Here is a 14,766-nt window from a genome sequence, read left to right as displayed (position 1 = left end):
CCTTAACATTACACACGTGGTTTATTTTTTAGGCTCTGCATTCTGCTTTATTCACCTGTCTGTCCCTTTCATTTAAAAGGAGTACGTTATAATTACTATAGTTTTAAAATAAGGAGGGCAATTTCTCCCTCTTTATTCTTTTTAAAAATTATATAGGCTTTTAATACAATCCTGATCATATTTTTCACAAATATAATATAATAGACTCTCACAAATGCTTTAAATATGATCAAGGACAGATAAATAGAGATACAGTGGTTAGCACATTGATCAGTTTACCTTACATTAAACTGGTTACAAAAGTGAAAAATTATACTGGTTTTTCTTGGTCATTAATTTTTTTCATATAAATCTTCAGACTGACTTATCAATAAATCCCTATTGGGATTTTACTTAAAACTGCATTTACAAATTAATTTTGGGAGAACTAACATCTTATCAAATTGAGTCGTCTCAATAGGCCTAATGTATTTCATTCATTTAGTATTTCTCTTATGTCTTTTAATAAAGTTTTGCATTTTAGAGACCTCTCAGAAATCGTTTATTTCTGTGTACCTCCTTTTCAATGCACACTCTTGATCTCATCATATTTGCTAGAGCTCAGCTAAGACACCACTTATATCTACAAACATTTTTCTAATTTTCCAGGCTCATTTGGATGCTCCTCCTCCTCCATGTTCTTGGCTTTATTTATTCTTTACTTAATATGACCAAGAGTTGTGCTAGGGATGGAGGGTATATACACTGGTGAATAAGATTAGCTTCATTAAGCTTTCATTCTAAAAGGAGACACAGAACAATAAAACTTGTCATTCAAGGTGGCACATGCTATTATAGGGCAAGTACACTGTGCTATGGGAATACATAAGAGAAATACCTAACTCAGACTTGGGGGTGAAGGGTGTCAAATACTGCTTCTCAAGGAAGTAACATGTAGACTGAAACCTGTAAGAAGAACAGAAGTTAGCAAACACAATAGTGACTAAATATCATAGTAATGACATCCTTGTCTTACTCTTGATTTTGCTGGAAAAGCTCCCACTGCTTAACTGTGATGTCATCTACTCTTTGAATGTTTCCGCCCTTGACACCACTTTTTTGGCTCTCATACTGCCTGTAATAATCATCAGTTGCTCACTGGTCCTTCTTCCTTCCTTAAATGCTAGTATTCCCTGTGGCGTTATTGTTCTCATTCATGCTTTCAATCTAAACACTATTCTAAAGAAGTTTTTCCATTTCTACAGTTCAACTCTAGATTTATATACTGAAGAGTCCCAAAATTTTATTTTTAGCTCCTACCACTACAGATTTCCATAACTGCATTTCCAACTACTACTAAATGTCTCTACCCAGATGTTTCAAAGGATCCTCAAGCTTTAGATGTATTAATATTTGGTCTATTTTAGTACACTGCCAACTAACCAGTAACAGCAGATCTACTTCCCATATTCAATTGACACGATAACCATTCATACCTGGTATAAAAGAGTCAGCTGTTCTGAACGTATGCTGTTGAGTATGCCCTTCTGTAAAGCTAGTTCATAACATAGCACAGGTACTGAGCCTGAGATTTGTGAACATGAAGGCTGTTTCAAAGATTGAATTACAGAATTTTGCAGGGAAGGTTTTTTTTTCTTTTTTTTAATGTGTCAATTTGGCTAGACTACTAGTTGCCAGTTATTTAAACACTAATCTGGGTGTTGCTGTGGAGATATATTATAGATGTAATATAAGAGAGAGAGAGAGAGAGAGACAGACAGACAGAGAGAGAGAGAGAGAGAAATTCTACCTGCAGACAGCAGCTTCAGCCCATGCCCCTGAGTTTGAGCCTACCCTTCCTGACAGCCTCCCCTAAGGATTTCAGACTTGCCCAGCCAGCCACTAGAACTGTGTCAGCTAAGTCTTTCTCTCTATAAACATCTCCTACTGGTTATGCTTCTCTGGTTGAATCTAACTAATAAACCAGATATGAGTTTTATTTCCAGTAACAATTCCTTTAAAAACCTAATAAACCCTCTGGTATATTCATTCCAATCAGTTCCATATGCTAGTAACTATACCCAACGTTTTTTCCTGGACATGCTTCTTAAACATCTTTTTAAAAAAAACTTAATCCTTGTTAATATATTCCTTCCTCTCCATCCCACATTAGACCATCACCATCTCTTACCTGAACTAGTGATTGAAAAAGCCTCCTAACTGGCTTCTCAGATTAGTTTTTTCTCCTCTATCTATTCTCCACACTGCTGCCAGAGGTCTCTTTCTGGAAAACAAATATGATCATGTCACTATCCTTCTTAAATACCTTTGAAGTCTTCCTACCTACGGATTAGAGGCAAATTTGTTTACTATTTCATTAATTTGTTTTTAACCCTTATTTCCTTATATTTTTCTTTGCATTTAATTTTCTGTTATTTTTCTAACTTGTTAAGATGAATGGGTCACTGGTGCTTTTCTTCTTCTCTAATAGCACTTAAGGTTTTAAATTTTCTCTAAGCGTTGCTTTAGCTAATCATACCAATATGTATATTTTCATTACCCTTCAGTTCAAAATACTAAAAATTTTCATTGTGTTTTCTTTGACCAATGGGTTATTTTGAGATTATTTATTAATAATATCCAAAGCTGGACTTTAAGTTACAGTGGGAAAATAGCAGCAATTTATTTCACTTTCCCACTTTCTCAATACATAGCTATAAAAAGAATGTTAATAAAAAAGAAAAAAAGAAGAAATCCTTTTATCTTCAATGAACCTACATGGCAATAAAAACCTGAAAATGCCAAATTATAAGTAAACATAGTACTGAGTACTTATGAAAGGGAAAGAGACACAAAGTATGAAAGGAGCCTAGCAGGGGAAGAGTAAATTTAACTCCCAGAGAGGGTCCTATTCTAAGTTGGAACTCCAACGTTTAGAACTGAGATTGAATGGGGAAATCTCAGAAGGAAGTAGAGAAAGGAGGTGTAGAAAGTGTCATGAGAGTGAGGGGAGGTGATTCAGAAGTGACAGATCTCAGGACTACACTTCAAAAAGCAAGGCATGCACTTTTCTTTGTAATTTAAAACTTACAGAAAAGTTAAAAGAACAGTACAAAGAACTCCTGCAAAACTTTCACAAATTCTCTAATTGTTAATATTTGAGCAGGTACTTTAAAAGGCAGGAGCTGAATTAGCAGAAGCTAGTAAGGATGTGGTGGAACTTTTGGCTAGTACTTCATGCCTCCTAAACATGTAAATTACTGAAAGGCAAAGAAGATGTGGTTATATTTTGAAGAAAGAACCCATCAGAACAATGAGACAGAGGTCTTAAGCAGGGAAACCTGGAAAACTATCTTGCTCCTTATGTCCTGTCCCACCTCTCCCTCCCAGTCCAGTCTCTTCTAATGGTGGTTTGGAAAAACTACTATGATTTAAATATGGATAACAAAAAAAGTTTTGGGAAAACTAGTATGATTTAAATACAAATAAAAACAGTGATAAATATCCATGCAAAGATACCATAAGAGTGTAAAACCACAGCACAACATCTCTGACAAGAAAACTCAACAGAAAATATAATCACAAATTAGGTGAAAATTGTAACACCACTTTTGAATATAAATTCAAAGATTCTTAATACAGTTATGATGAAAGACCTCAGAGAAGAAATTTAAAAACTCAGGGAAGACACAGCCAGTCAACAGGAGAAGGTGAAATAAGCATTGCGTAACTGATTAAAGAAATGGAAGAAAAAGATTTTTTTTAAATTCAAAAAACGAAGACTAAACTACTCAATACAATGAACACGTGGTAAAAATCATGCCATAAAAGGCACAGTAAGGAGCAAATAGGATAGAAAATTTTTAAAAGAACATGATAGATTAAAAAAAAGATAGAGTTGAACTTACATTTTCAAAGGAAATCCAATGTTTTAAATAAAACTGACCCAAAACAGTCAACACTGAGAAACAGTCTAGTAAAATAATTATGAAAAATACTTTTAAAAAGATCAAGCTGACATCATACATATCTACTGAACATTCACTGTCAGATGATAGTGGAAAAATACCTATAAGGTACTCAAGAAAGTATGAGTCAATAATTTTGTATCTAGCCAAGCAGTCCTTCATGAATAAGGCTGGAGACAAATGATTTCAATAAGAAAAAACTCAGCTCTTATTCATATTAGCCTTTCTTGAAGAAATAATGAGGACATACTGCAACCAAGAGATAACAGGAAAAATGTTAGAAGACTGGTAACATCAATATTTAATTGTAAATTTAAGATGAAAATAAATGAAGATACAGGTGACAGAAGGGAATGTAACTGTTACATACTCTAACAATGCAGGAATCATAATACATACAAATAAACGAAATGACAGGTGTAGAGAACGTAAAAGTAGAATCAACTCACTGATTGCCCCTTATAGTAATAGTCAGAGTTGAAAGTCAAGTGGTAAAAATTTAAGCAAAATTATAAAGAATAAAATAATGTTATAATGGCTGAAATAATTAGTAAAGGAGAGGAAGGAAAGAAAGGAAGATATTAAACCTAATATAATGGTAAATTGTTAAGGAAAACAAAACACACTGCTTTAAAAAAGAAAGTTGACTATTATTCGAAGTTGTAATTATAAAGGTTACCACTAATGGGGGGGGGGGACCCTTCCTCATATCAAAACTATCAATTAAAAAGCACAAAACAGTCCACTCAGTTTAAAAATAATTTGACACAAGTAAGATGAAACATATATATTATTCCTATCCATCTGGCTTAACTGATCCATTAACAGAAAGCTTTGGACTAACCCACGAAGTAAAACCATTCTATACTGTATTTAGGATTCAGGAAACATAAGAAAATTTAAAGGAAATGAAAAATTAATGGATAGGATAAGGTTCACAAAAAGATGGATTGTAATCCTTTATTTGGATAATGTAAACAGACTTCGGCCCAAAAGTATAAAAAATAGCCACTTTTACCATTGTAAAAGATACAATTCACAAGGAAGAAAACAGGTATGTGTGTGTTCCCAATAATATGGCAGCAACATTAAAAAAGGAGAAATGATAGGAGATAAAAGGAGAAATACACAGAAACAGAATAATAGGAAATTTAAATTTGTTTCTACCAGTCTGAGAAAATAAGTAAACAAAAATAAATAAAGAAATGATCTAAACAACATAATCAAAATGGTAGTGCTGATGCACATTCATTTAACTACCAAATAACTGAATTTACCATATTTTTAAGGATGATCAAACTTTTGTAAAAACTGACCAAATATTAGGCTACAAAAATATCTCAACAAATTCTAAATGTAGAAATACAAAACACATTCTCTGCTTAAATAACACAATAGAATGAGAAATTTATAACGAAATCAGAAAAAAAGAGCTCTCCAATCTGAAAATTTAAAAATCTCTCAAACAACACTGGGTAACAGGGGAAATACAAATAAAATTTGTGCTGTTTCTAGAAAATATAATAAAAATACTACATATTAGAAGCTTTGGAATATAGCTAAAAGAGTGATCTCAGAGGAAATGAAAATTCATTGTTTTAAATACTTTTATCAATAAGAAAAAATGAAAGTAAATGAGTTACTAATGTAGCTCCAAAAGTCAGAAAAACAACTCAATTAACTAAAGAAAAGTAGAAGAAAAAAACCAGAAAGCTAAAAGCAGAAATTAATAAATTAAAAACAGAAAGCCAGAGAACTGAAAAAACAATTTCAAGAGCTCTTTTGCTGGGGAGAGGGGGTAAGTCTGTTGATTCAACTACTACCTCTCCTAATCAGGGACAAAAATAAAAGGACAAAGCAAAACATACAAAGAAAGAAATGAGGGTAAACCACAGAAAAAGACAACATTTAAAAAGACTTTATAAGACTCTATATAAATAAATATAGATAAAATAAATTTCTGATAAGATATAACCTACCAAAACTGAACCCGGAGAGCCTAAACAAAATAAATGGATGAGGTTTTAAAAGAGATACCTACCTACCAAGCAAAACATATAGGCCACAATAGTTTACAGGGCAATTATACCCAATCTTAAAAGAGCTGATAATTTCAATACTATTTAAAGACTGTTGTACATTTTAACAAATAGTAAACTTTTAAATTCTTTATAAAATATAACATTAATACCAAAACTTGAAAAAGACTGCACAAAAAGAGGAGACTGCAGATCAGATCCATGTTACTTTTGCATTTTAATTAAAAGAATATATTACTAACAAATAGAATCCAGCAACACATTAAAAAACTTCAGAAACATTAGTTCAATGTTTGTTTAAAAAGAGAAATATCATATTATTAGCTCCATAAATGTTAATTTTTGAAGAAAATTCAACATCCATTCCTGATTAGAAGTACTTAATAGGAAGCAACAGATGCTCTTATGCATACATATGTATATGCATTATACTTAATGCAGAAATACTGGAAGCATTCTTTCTAAAGTTAGAAATAAAAAGAGGATGCCTACTAATTACTAATATTTAACATTGTTCTAATTAGTCAATATAACCTGTTAAGAGGTATAAAAATCCAAAGGAAGAGGTAAATCTATCACTATCTGTAGATGAAATGATTATAATCCAGACTCTCCAAGAAAATAACTTAAAAGACTACCACAAACAATAATGGAATTCAACAGGGCAGAGAAAAATGTTAGTATATAGAAATCAAAAGCCTTCACGTATATATACACAATAATCAGTCAGAATCTATAAATACATTTAATAGCAAAAATAAGGGAGAAAATATCCAGAAGTATACAAATTTTATGTGAAGAAAACTTTAAAACACTCCTAAGGAAACAAAAGTAATCTTGAATACATGAAATGGTGTAGTATTTTCTTTGACAGAAAGATTCAATATTTTAAGATGCCAGTTTGTCCTAATTTAATTTATTAATATCAGATCTCAATAAAAATAACAGCTTATTCGCCTATACCCACCAGATCTAAACAAGGTGTTTCTAAAGCTTATATGGTAAAATAAATAAGAATGGCCAAGAAAAACCTGAAACAAAAAATGAAACTAGTTCTATTAGATATTAAAAATCATAAAAGAAATTAATGATCAATACTTCTAAGTGTTTGTGTGTGTTCACACACACACATACACACAAGGATAAATTTCTACATGGCAAAAAGCAAAAACAAAAAAACCATTCCAAAGGCTTTCAAAAAAGACAAATAACAAGGGATATTATATGTAATTCACATCACAGAAAAAGGGCTAATCTCAATTTAGAAAGCTCTCTCAGTAAATGAGAAGACCAAACATCCAACAGAAAAAAAAAAAAAGGGCAAAGGATATAAACAATTAACAGAAAAGAAAGGTGGCCCTTACATATTTGAAAAGATGGTCAAATGTAAAACAAAAGTACATATTCAAACTATTTCTTGCAAATACAACTGACAAAAATATAGGTTGACACCTATAGAGGCAAAGGCATAAGGAAAATAGGTAGTCTCAATCATTGATGCAAAATAAATATTTACAGTCTTGGTGGAGGGCAACCTGGCAATAAAAGTCAAAATTACAAATCCATTTGCCCTTGACCCATCAATGTCATCCCTGGAATCTACCTTAAAGAAACATCTATATATATATATATATGAAATGATGTTCTGAAATGGGATACAATTAAAAACAGCCCTCGCACATCTAAAGGGGACTTTTGAAATATATCCCCTCAAAGACATATCTCCACAATGGCAGATGCAGCTGAAAATAATGAGGAAACTATGTACTGATCTAGAATGATCCAGGGATCCTTGGAGTAATGGCTGATTCCAGGTACAGGGTAAGAAAAGATGGGCCTAGAATATCCTGCTGTGCCAGAAAGCAAGAAAGCTATCAAAGACTAATGAATTATCAATAGGACATTGTGATTTTCCACAGAAGAATTCCATCTAATGCAAAAGGGATAATGGAATTAGAAAAAATATCAGTTGATAATCCCTAGTGAAATAAATGGCTCAGGTAACAATGATCAATGAATGAAATATTAGAAATTGAAAGCCTGATTGGGAAATTTTAATGGAGAGATTAGGCCTATTGATCTCTGAACCTACTAATCAATCTTAAAAAATGGGACCACTACTAAATACTGTGTGCCTAATATGATACAACATGAAATACATATAAAGTACTTTAAACTAGAATTCAATCGAGCCTCCAGGGCCAACTTTCATTTCATTTTCAGGAAATACAGGGAATAGAGGAATAAAGTAATGACACCACCAGAAAAGAAAAAAGTAACCCAGGTTTGTGGATATTCTTTAGGACAACTCACAACAAGCCAATGGCATTAAAAAAAAAAAAAAAAAAAGGAAAAACCAAACAAAATAAAAAAAAAGGGAAGGAAATGGGAAATGAGATTACTACATGTGTGAATCTTGTCTAGATCTTGATTAGAACCAACTAACTATAAAAAGATAGTTGAAATAATCAGGGAAATCTGATTATAGACAGGGTAGTAGAGGCTACAAATAAATGATTATTTTCAATTTTCTTATATATGATAATGGCATTGTGACTGTGTAAGAAAACATCCATATTTGTAGAGGTACATACTGAATTAGTAGGGACAAGATAACATTCTGGGATTTGCCTTAAAAATACTACAGTACAGGAAAAAATGGAGACAATTTAAGTAAAGATAGAAAAAAATACTGACAATTGGATAATGGCTATGTAGGTGCAATTTATCATACTATTCTCTCTACTTAATGCTAGGGGTCACCATGACCAAAACACTTTTCTTCCTATAAAACATGTATTTCATAATGAAATACTAACAAGGTTAAAAGGGTAAAAGTGAGTTATAATAGAAGATGGCTCCAATAATCATGTCAAAGCTTTTACAATTGCTTTAGTAGCAAACCAGGCCACGTTCTATGTAAAAATTTTCTAAATGAAATGTATTATAAAGATTTTCCAGTTTACCTTAATATATATCCAAATATTACTTCAAGACACCAGTACATATAATTATACATAAAATTCACATATACATATCACACAAAAACAGGCCATACGGAAATCAACAACCTAATATAGAATATGGCTTTATTCCCTTACCATCAATATTAAGCATCATTTTCCACATGGCAGGCCGAACAGATTGATGGAATCCAAACCATACTTCCCTGCCCCCTCCCAGAGGGTGGTCATAGCCTTCTGGAGCCGAGAAAAAGGAACGCCCCACAGGTGTATATCTACAAAAATCAAAACAGCAAGTTTAATCCTTCCTTCCTATATAAGTATTTAACTCTGCAGAACAGGTGACTTAAGAGCACATAACTTATTTTATCATAATGATGCTTATCAATATGAATATATGAAACTAAACATTTTCCAATTTATAAAAGCAAAAGCAGCATCCTTCACTGAAATTCTCTATTGTTGGAACTAATGTTAGTTTGAATAAGAATGAATTTTATTTAAAATACTTTCTTAAAAACAGATTTAAAAAGTTAAGTTTCAATCTTAGAAAATGTTATAGTAAATAATTATTGATCAAAAAGCTATTTCTATAAATGTGTTTGTAAGACATATATTTTTCTTTAAAAAGACACAATGTATCTGATCCTGTATACATAAGCACAGACACATGTGAGGTGCTAGTGTGATTAAAACAACAGCAATTTCAACACAATTTGACATTATTGTATTAATAATGAAATTACATTTAAAACAAGGTGATTTAACTATAGGAATATATCTGAAAATATATCAGTTACTCAAGATTTATAGCTCCTAGGAGAAAGAGTCAGACATTTCTTTAAACAATATCCATCAAACACCTAAACTAATAAGGTGTATTTACTGTCAAAAGTCAGAATTTTCTGTAACTTATATCTGTCAATGAACTTGTATGTGTGCTATTCTTCAACTGAAATAATCAAAATATGCAACATCTGAAGGTTAACCAAAGAAGGCCTTCATAGTAGCTCTTGGGAGGAAAACCTTCACATTTAAAAATCTAAAGATTAAAAAAAAAAAAAAAAAAAGCCAAAGGACCCACTTCATGGAGGGCAGATGTCGTAGCACCACATCAACGGCATGGACAGGATTAGTGCTGATTGGCTTGTCTAATTCCAGTGGCTCAGGCAAGGTCCGTCCTGTCAGTACTTCATGTAATAGGTGCCAACTCACCCGAGAGACAAACTTGATTGACACCTTGAAAGGTCGATCTTTTCCACCTTCCCCAGGTAAAGTTACATCTAAATCTACCTGTTGATGGGAAAAGAGTCATCTAGTAGAAGTTGAAAAAGATAAGTACAATTATTTTTAAGTTTAACTTATAAAATATTTAAGAGAAAGCAAGGCAAATATAATTTAAAAACCCAAAATGAATGTTAAATCAATACACTGAAATTTAAACGAGTTATTTATACCAGCATTTTTTGTCACTGAAATATAGTGGAAACTGCCTAACTGCTCAAACATTTAGGTAGCTATAAAAAATGATGAGGAAAATGTCTTGGGAATGTTATGGAATGATTTCCAAGCTATACTGTTGTTAAAAAAAGCAAAGTACAGAAGATTACAAATAGTATGTCTTCATGTGAGAAAGAAGATAGAAAAATCTTTACGTATCTGCTTATTTGTGCAAAAAGAAACAGGATGCATAAATCAGAAACAAACTCTGAAAGAATGGGAAGAAGCAAATGCAAGAAATAAAAGAGGGATTAACAATTCAGAGCATATTTTTCAGTATAGTTTTGACTTTTGAAAGCATGTTAAATATTGTTCTATATATTAAAAATTAAAAGTATAATCAACAAGGCTGGAGAAAAAAACTAAAACTGAATATAAACAAAATAAAGTGAAACCAAATGCATTTCAAATGAATAATATAACCACACCAAAAGAAGAAAAAGCAAGAAAGGAAACACTAATCCAATTAACTCTTGAACACAGCATACTGACTATACTCTCAGTTGGGGGTGTGGAGGAGGGTGAGTAGGAAAGAACAGCATACAAAAAATAAAAACTTAAACTCTTATTACTAGGTTTGTTTTCTGTAGTGGTATGGTGTAATAATTCAGATACTATTTTATGTGTGCTACAGGATTGAACACATAAGTAAAAGTGGTGATGTTTTAGGGAGCCAGGGGTTTAAAGATGATTCAAATATTCAATGTGAAGAGTAAAGGAAGAATCCTGTGAGGATAGACCGGAACTGGAAGAATCAGTTTGAAGTCATGATTTTCAATATACAGACTGTATATTATATACAATAAGTGGTACTTGCAGGATACCTAAGTTAGGTTTACTATATGACATGTAGTTTTATTTTTTATTTATTATTTATTGTCTGTTAGTTGTATGTAAGTATGTATGTATATATGTATTTCTATTCCCTACACTCTGTCCACTGAAAAGGGCTTGGAAGCACATATACCCCAGTAGCAATGAGCACACTCAGTACCCTGATTTTTGTTTCTAAACTGCATTCCCCAGCTAAAAGAAACCAGTGTTTCTTTGACAAATGGCTAGTTGCAAGACTTAATGCAGGAAAAAAAATAAGATGAACCTGGAACATCTTATTGCCACAAAGTAAGGAAGTACTCAAAGAAAAAAAAAGATGTGTATCATATCAAAAGGACATAGGAACCAATTTGGGCAGTCAAATAAACAATAAATAAATAGGGAGAAGAAAAATTTCTTCCTTACTGTAGAATACCTAATAAATGTAGAAAGAATGAGAGAATTAGGAAATCAGCATTACTATGTAGTAATAATTCTCCCAAGCAAGAATCTTCAATTATTTAAAAAGTCTAATAAGAAACAGGATTCTTAAAAGTGTCACCCATATCTAAATTAAAGACTTCTGTTCATCAGCCCTGGCTGGTGTGGCTCACTGGATTGAGTGCCCGCCTGCGAACCAAAGGTTCACCAGTTTGATTCCCAGTGAGGGCACATGCCTGGGTTGTGAGCCAGGTCCCCAGTTGGGGGAGTGTGAGAGGCAGCCACACATTAATGTTTCTCTCCTCTTTCTCCCTCCCTTCCCGTCTCTAAAAATAAATGGATAAAATCTTTTTAAAAAATGTGGTAAATATTAAGAACACTAATGAGTCTTGGTAAAGGGTACACATGAGTTCTCTACATAATTCTTACAACTTTTCCATAAATTTGAAATTAATTCAAAATAAAAGTTAAAAAAAAGATACATGGGCTGTAATAAAATAAGATGATAATAAGTGCATTTAAAAGGAGACATTGCAAAAGTATAGCTTTTAAAAAAAGGAACACATTTCTTACCCCAGTAGTTGCCACAGGAAGTGGATTGGCTGTGTATAGGCTTCTTTTTCCATCATAAACTGGTCTACGGTCCCCAAATATAGTTACTTTAAAATGTTGAACCATTGAGTCAACCACCTCCCTAGAAGAAAAAAATATATTCACATAATCTTCTATATGATATTTTAAAAAATTTAACTAAAGCAATTCTTACATTATTTAAAGCTATTATAATTCTAAAAGACAATCATACATGATAAAAGTTTTGCTTTCAGGAACATGGACTGGGATATCAGAAAGGGATGATCTGAATTTCACAAAAACAACGAAGAATGAATTCAGTGACTTACTTAATCATTCTGGGCCACAGCTGACCTGGGAAATATTAACCTCAGAAACTGATCAAAAATCCCATTGACCACCACTAAGCACTACCTGACACATTCACCTCTCTTTGTCAAAGAGTTTGATGCTCCTTCCCCTGTGCTCAAATAGCAACTGGTACATACATTTATTGGAACATTTATTCCAATGTACTATAGTTATTATATATTCTACTTTTACTAGATTGTGAGAGTGACAATAATAAACACACCTGTACCTCTTACTACCCCAATCCTTTTACCACCCCTACCTTTACCATAGTATCTAGCCAGTAAGGATATTCTGAAACCTTTGTTTTTACCCAGCAAACATTTTTTTCCAATATGCATACATGGAAAGATATTCAAGACATACATTAAAAAAAAAGTACAGACCACAGAGAGAATAAGAATAATACCAAATATTCAAAAGTCAATATTTATTTTTGTACACATATTCTTTGAAAAGCAGTGGAAAGATATCTAGAAGGACAGACACCAAAATACACACAACAGCTACCTCTGGAGAGAAGTGGAGAGAAAGATTTTTTATTTTGTTTATACAAATCTAAATATATTACAAGAGTATACTTATATAGTACTGATATAATTTATAATACATTTGAAAGAATTTTAAGAAAATATTCAATTCTAGCCCAGCCAAGTGAGTAGGTGAGAGGGAAGGGAGATGTCTAGAAAATAAAAAGCATTTTCTGAAACAAAATAATTAAGCTGACTTGGTACCCAGAGAAACACAACAAGGATGCCAGCCTGTTAAACCAAGCACGCCGTTGACAGGAGACAGCCAACTGACCTGGAGTCTGCACGATCCTTCCCCATGTGGGAAGGCCACCCTCCCCTCCACACCCCTACTATTATTAGGGATTTCTGGACCCAAGGGTAGGTAGGACGACGACCATGTCCAGCTTGAAGCAGATAGAGGAGCTTGAGACCTTTGCCCATTGTACTTTACAAGATTACAAAGGGTCCTAATATTTGAGAGGGGGTGGATAGTTATTTTTTACGAACCAGGGGTATGGACTTGGGGGGGTATTGCTGGGGGAGGGAGATGCTGGGTGGAGGGGAGCAAAGGGGAGAAAATTGGAACTGTTGTAACAATATAATCAATAAAAAACATTAAAAAAAATAAAAGCAACTGGTTAGTTTTAGTGTAAAAAAAATAATAAATCAAGGTCAAGTCTTTTCTAGACTAAATTTTATAATGAAGATTTGATTCACTGATCAGTTTTTAGGCACAAAACAAATTTCAAAGATTTTTTTGACATTTTAAGTTTACTTTTGTGGCTGTTACCATCAATTCTAGTTTCTCAGGTGAAATTTTACAGATCTAAATTGTCAGGATGCTTTGATTATTTTGTCACTTTTTACTTAACAGTAAATTGGTGTAGTTTTAATCTAACCATATCCTGGCAAAGCGCTCTAAGGATCAAAATGGTGGATGAGATTAAAATAAAATAGCAGGGCCAAAAACATATTAGAGATAAAAAATATTCTGCTTTGATGCCTAGCATATAATATATTCTTAATCAATGTTCTAACAGTGGATAACGTACCTCGATGAACTGCTAGAACCACCAATGTAATATATCTAAATCTGAACTCAATATTTATTCCCCACATCAAATTTGGTTATCCTCCTATTTACTACTCCTTTTTAATTCTTGGTGCCTGTCTTTCCACTTATCCAGATTCAAAACCTGGCTCAACTCTTCATCCAATAAGTTGCTGACTCCACCTCTCTGCAGTATTTCTTACATCAGTCCTTTACTTTCCATTCCCTATTACCACTATCTTAAATTAAAACCTCATGTCCTAGTATTGACAGCCGAATAATTTTTTTCTTGCTTTTTATGCATTTAATTTTTTCTTCTCTGACCCAACTTACATACCACTGCCAAATGAGTCCTCAAACTCCATTTGTCTTCCCCAGGTACAAAAGGTTAAGTTAATCATACTCCTCAGTTCATGGCACATAATCATCATTCACCTGTATAAGATCCTTCTTATAACTGATTTCTTTCCTTCCATATTCATTTCTTATCCTCAAACTCCTTCTCAATAAGTCATTTCTTCTAATGTATTTTATGAATATCCTTCTGTCTGTATATATTCCTATATTTACCCCCTG

General features: G+C 32.7%; 1 protein-coding gene across 1 annotated transcript in view; it reads right to left on the bottom strand.

The window, feature by feature from the left end:
• Positions 1–14,766, bottom strand: part of AGO3 (argonaute RISC catalytic component 3) — a 101,385-nt gene that overhangs the window by 46,556 nt on the left and 40,063 nt on the right. The window contains exons 3-5 of the mRNA XM_090269103.1: positions 12,277–12,397; positions 10,034–10,242; positions 9,088–9,224 (exon numbers count right to left, since the gene is read on the bottom strand). Of these exons, the coding sequence (XP_090125229.1) occupies positions 9,088–9,224; positions 10,034–10,242; positions 12,277–12,397 (467 nt within the window). The remainder of the gene's footprint in view (positions 1–9,087; positions 9,225–10,033; positions 10,243–12,276; positions 12,398–14,766) is intronic.

The sequence above is a fragment of the Furipterus horrens genome, unplaced genomic scaffold (genome assembly GCF_987537825.1).
Source record: "Furipterus horrens unplaced genomic scaffold, mFurHor1.1.pri manual_scaffold_3, whole genome shotgun sequence".
Taxonomy (NCBI): Eukaryota; Metazoa; Chordata; class Mammalia; order Chiroptera; family Furipteridae; genus Furipterus; species Furipterus horrens.
The sequence above is the reverse complement of the archived record's forward strand: the minus strand, read 5'-3'. Positions and strand labels throughout refer to the sequence as shown.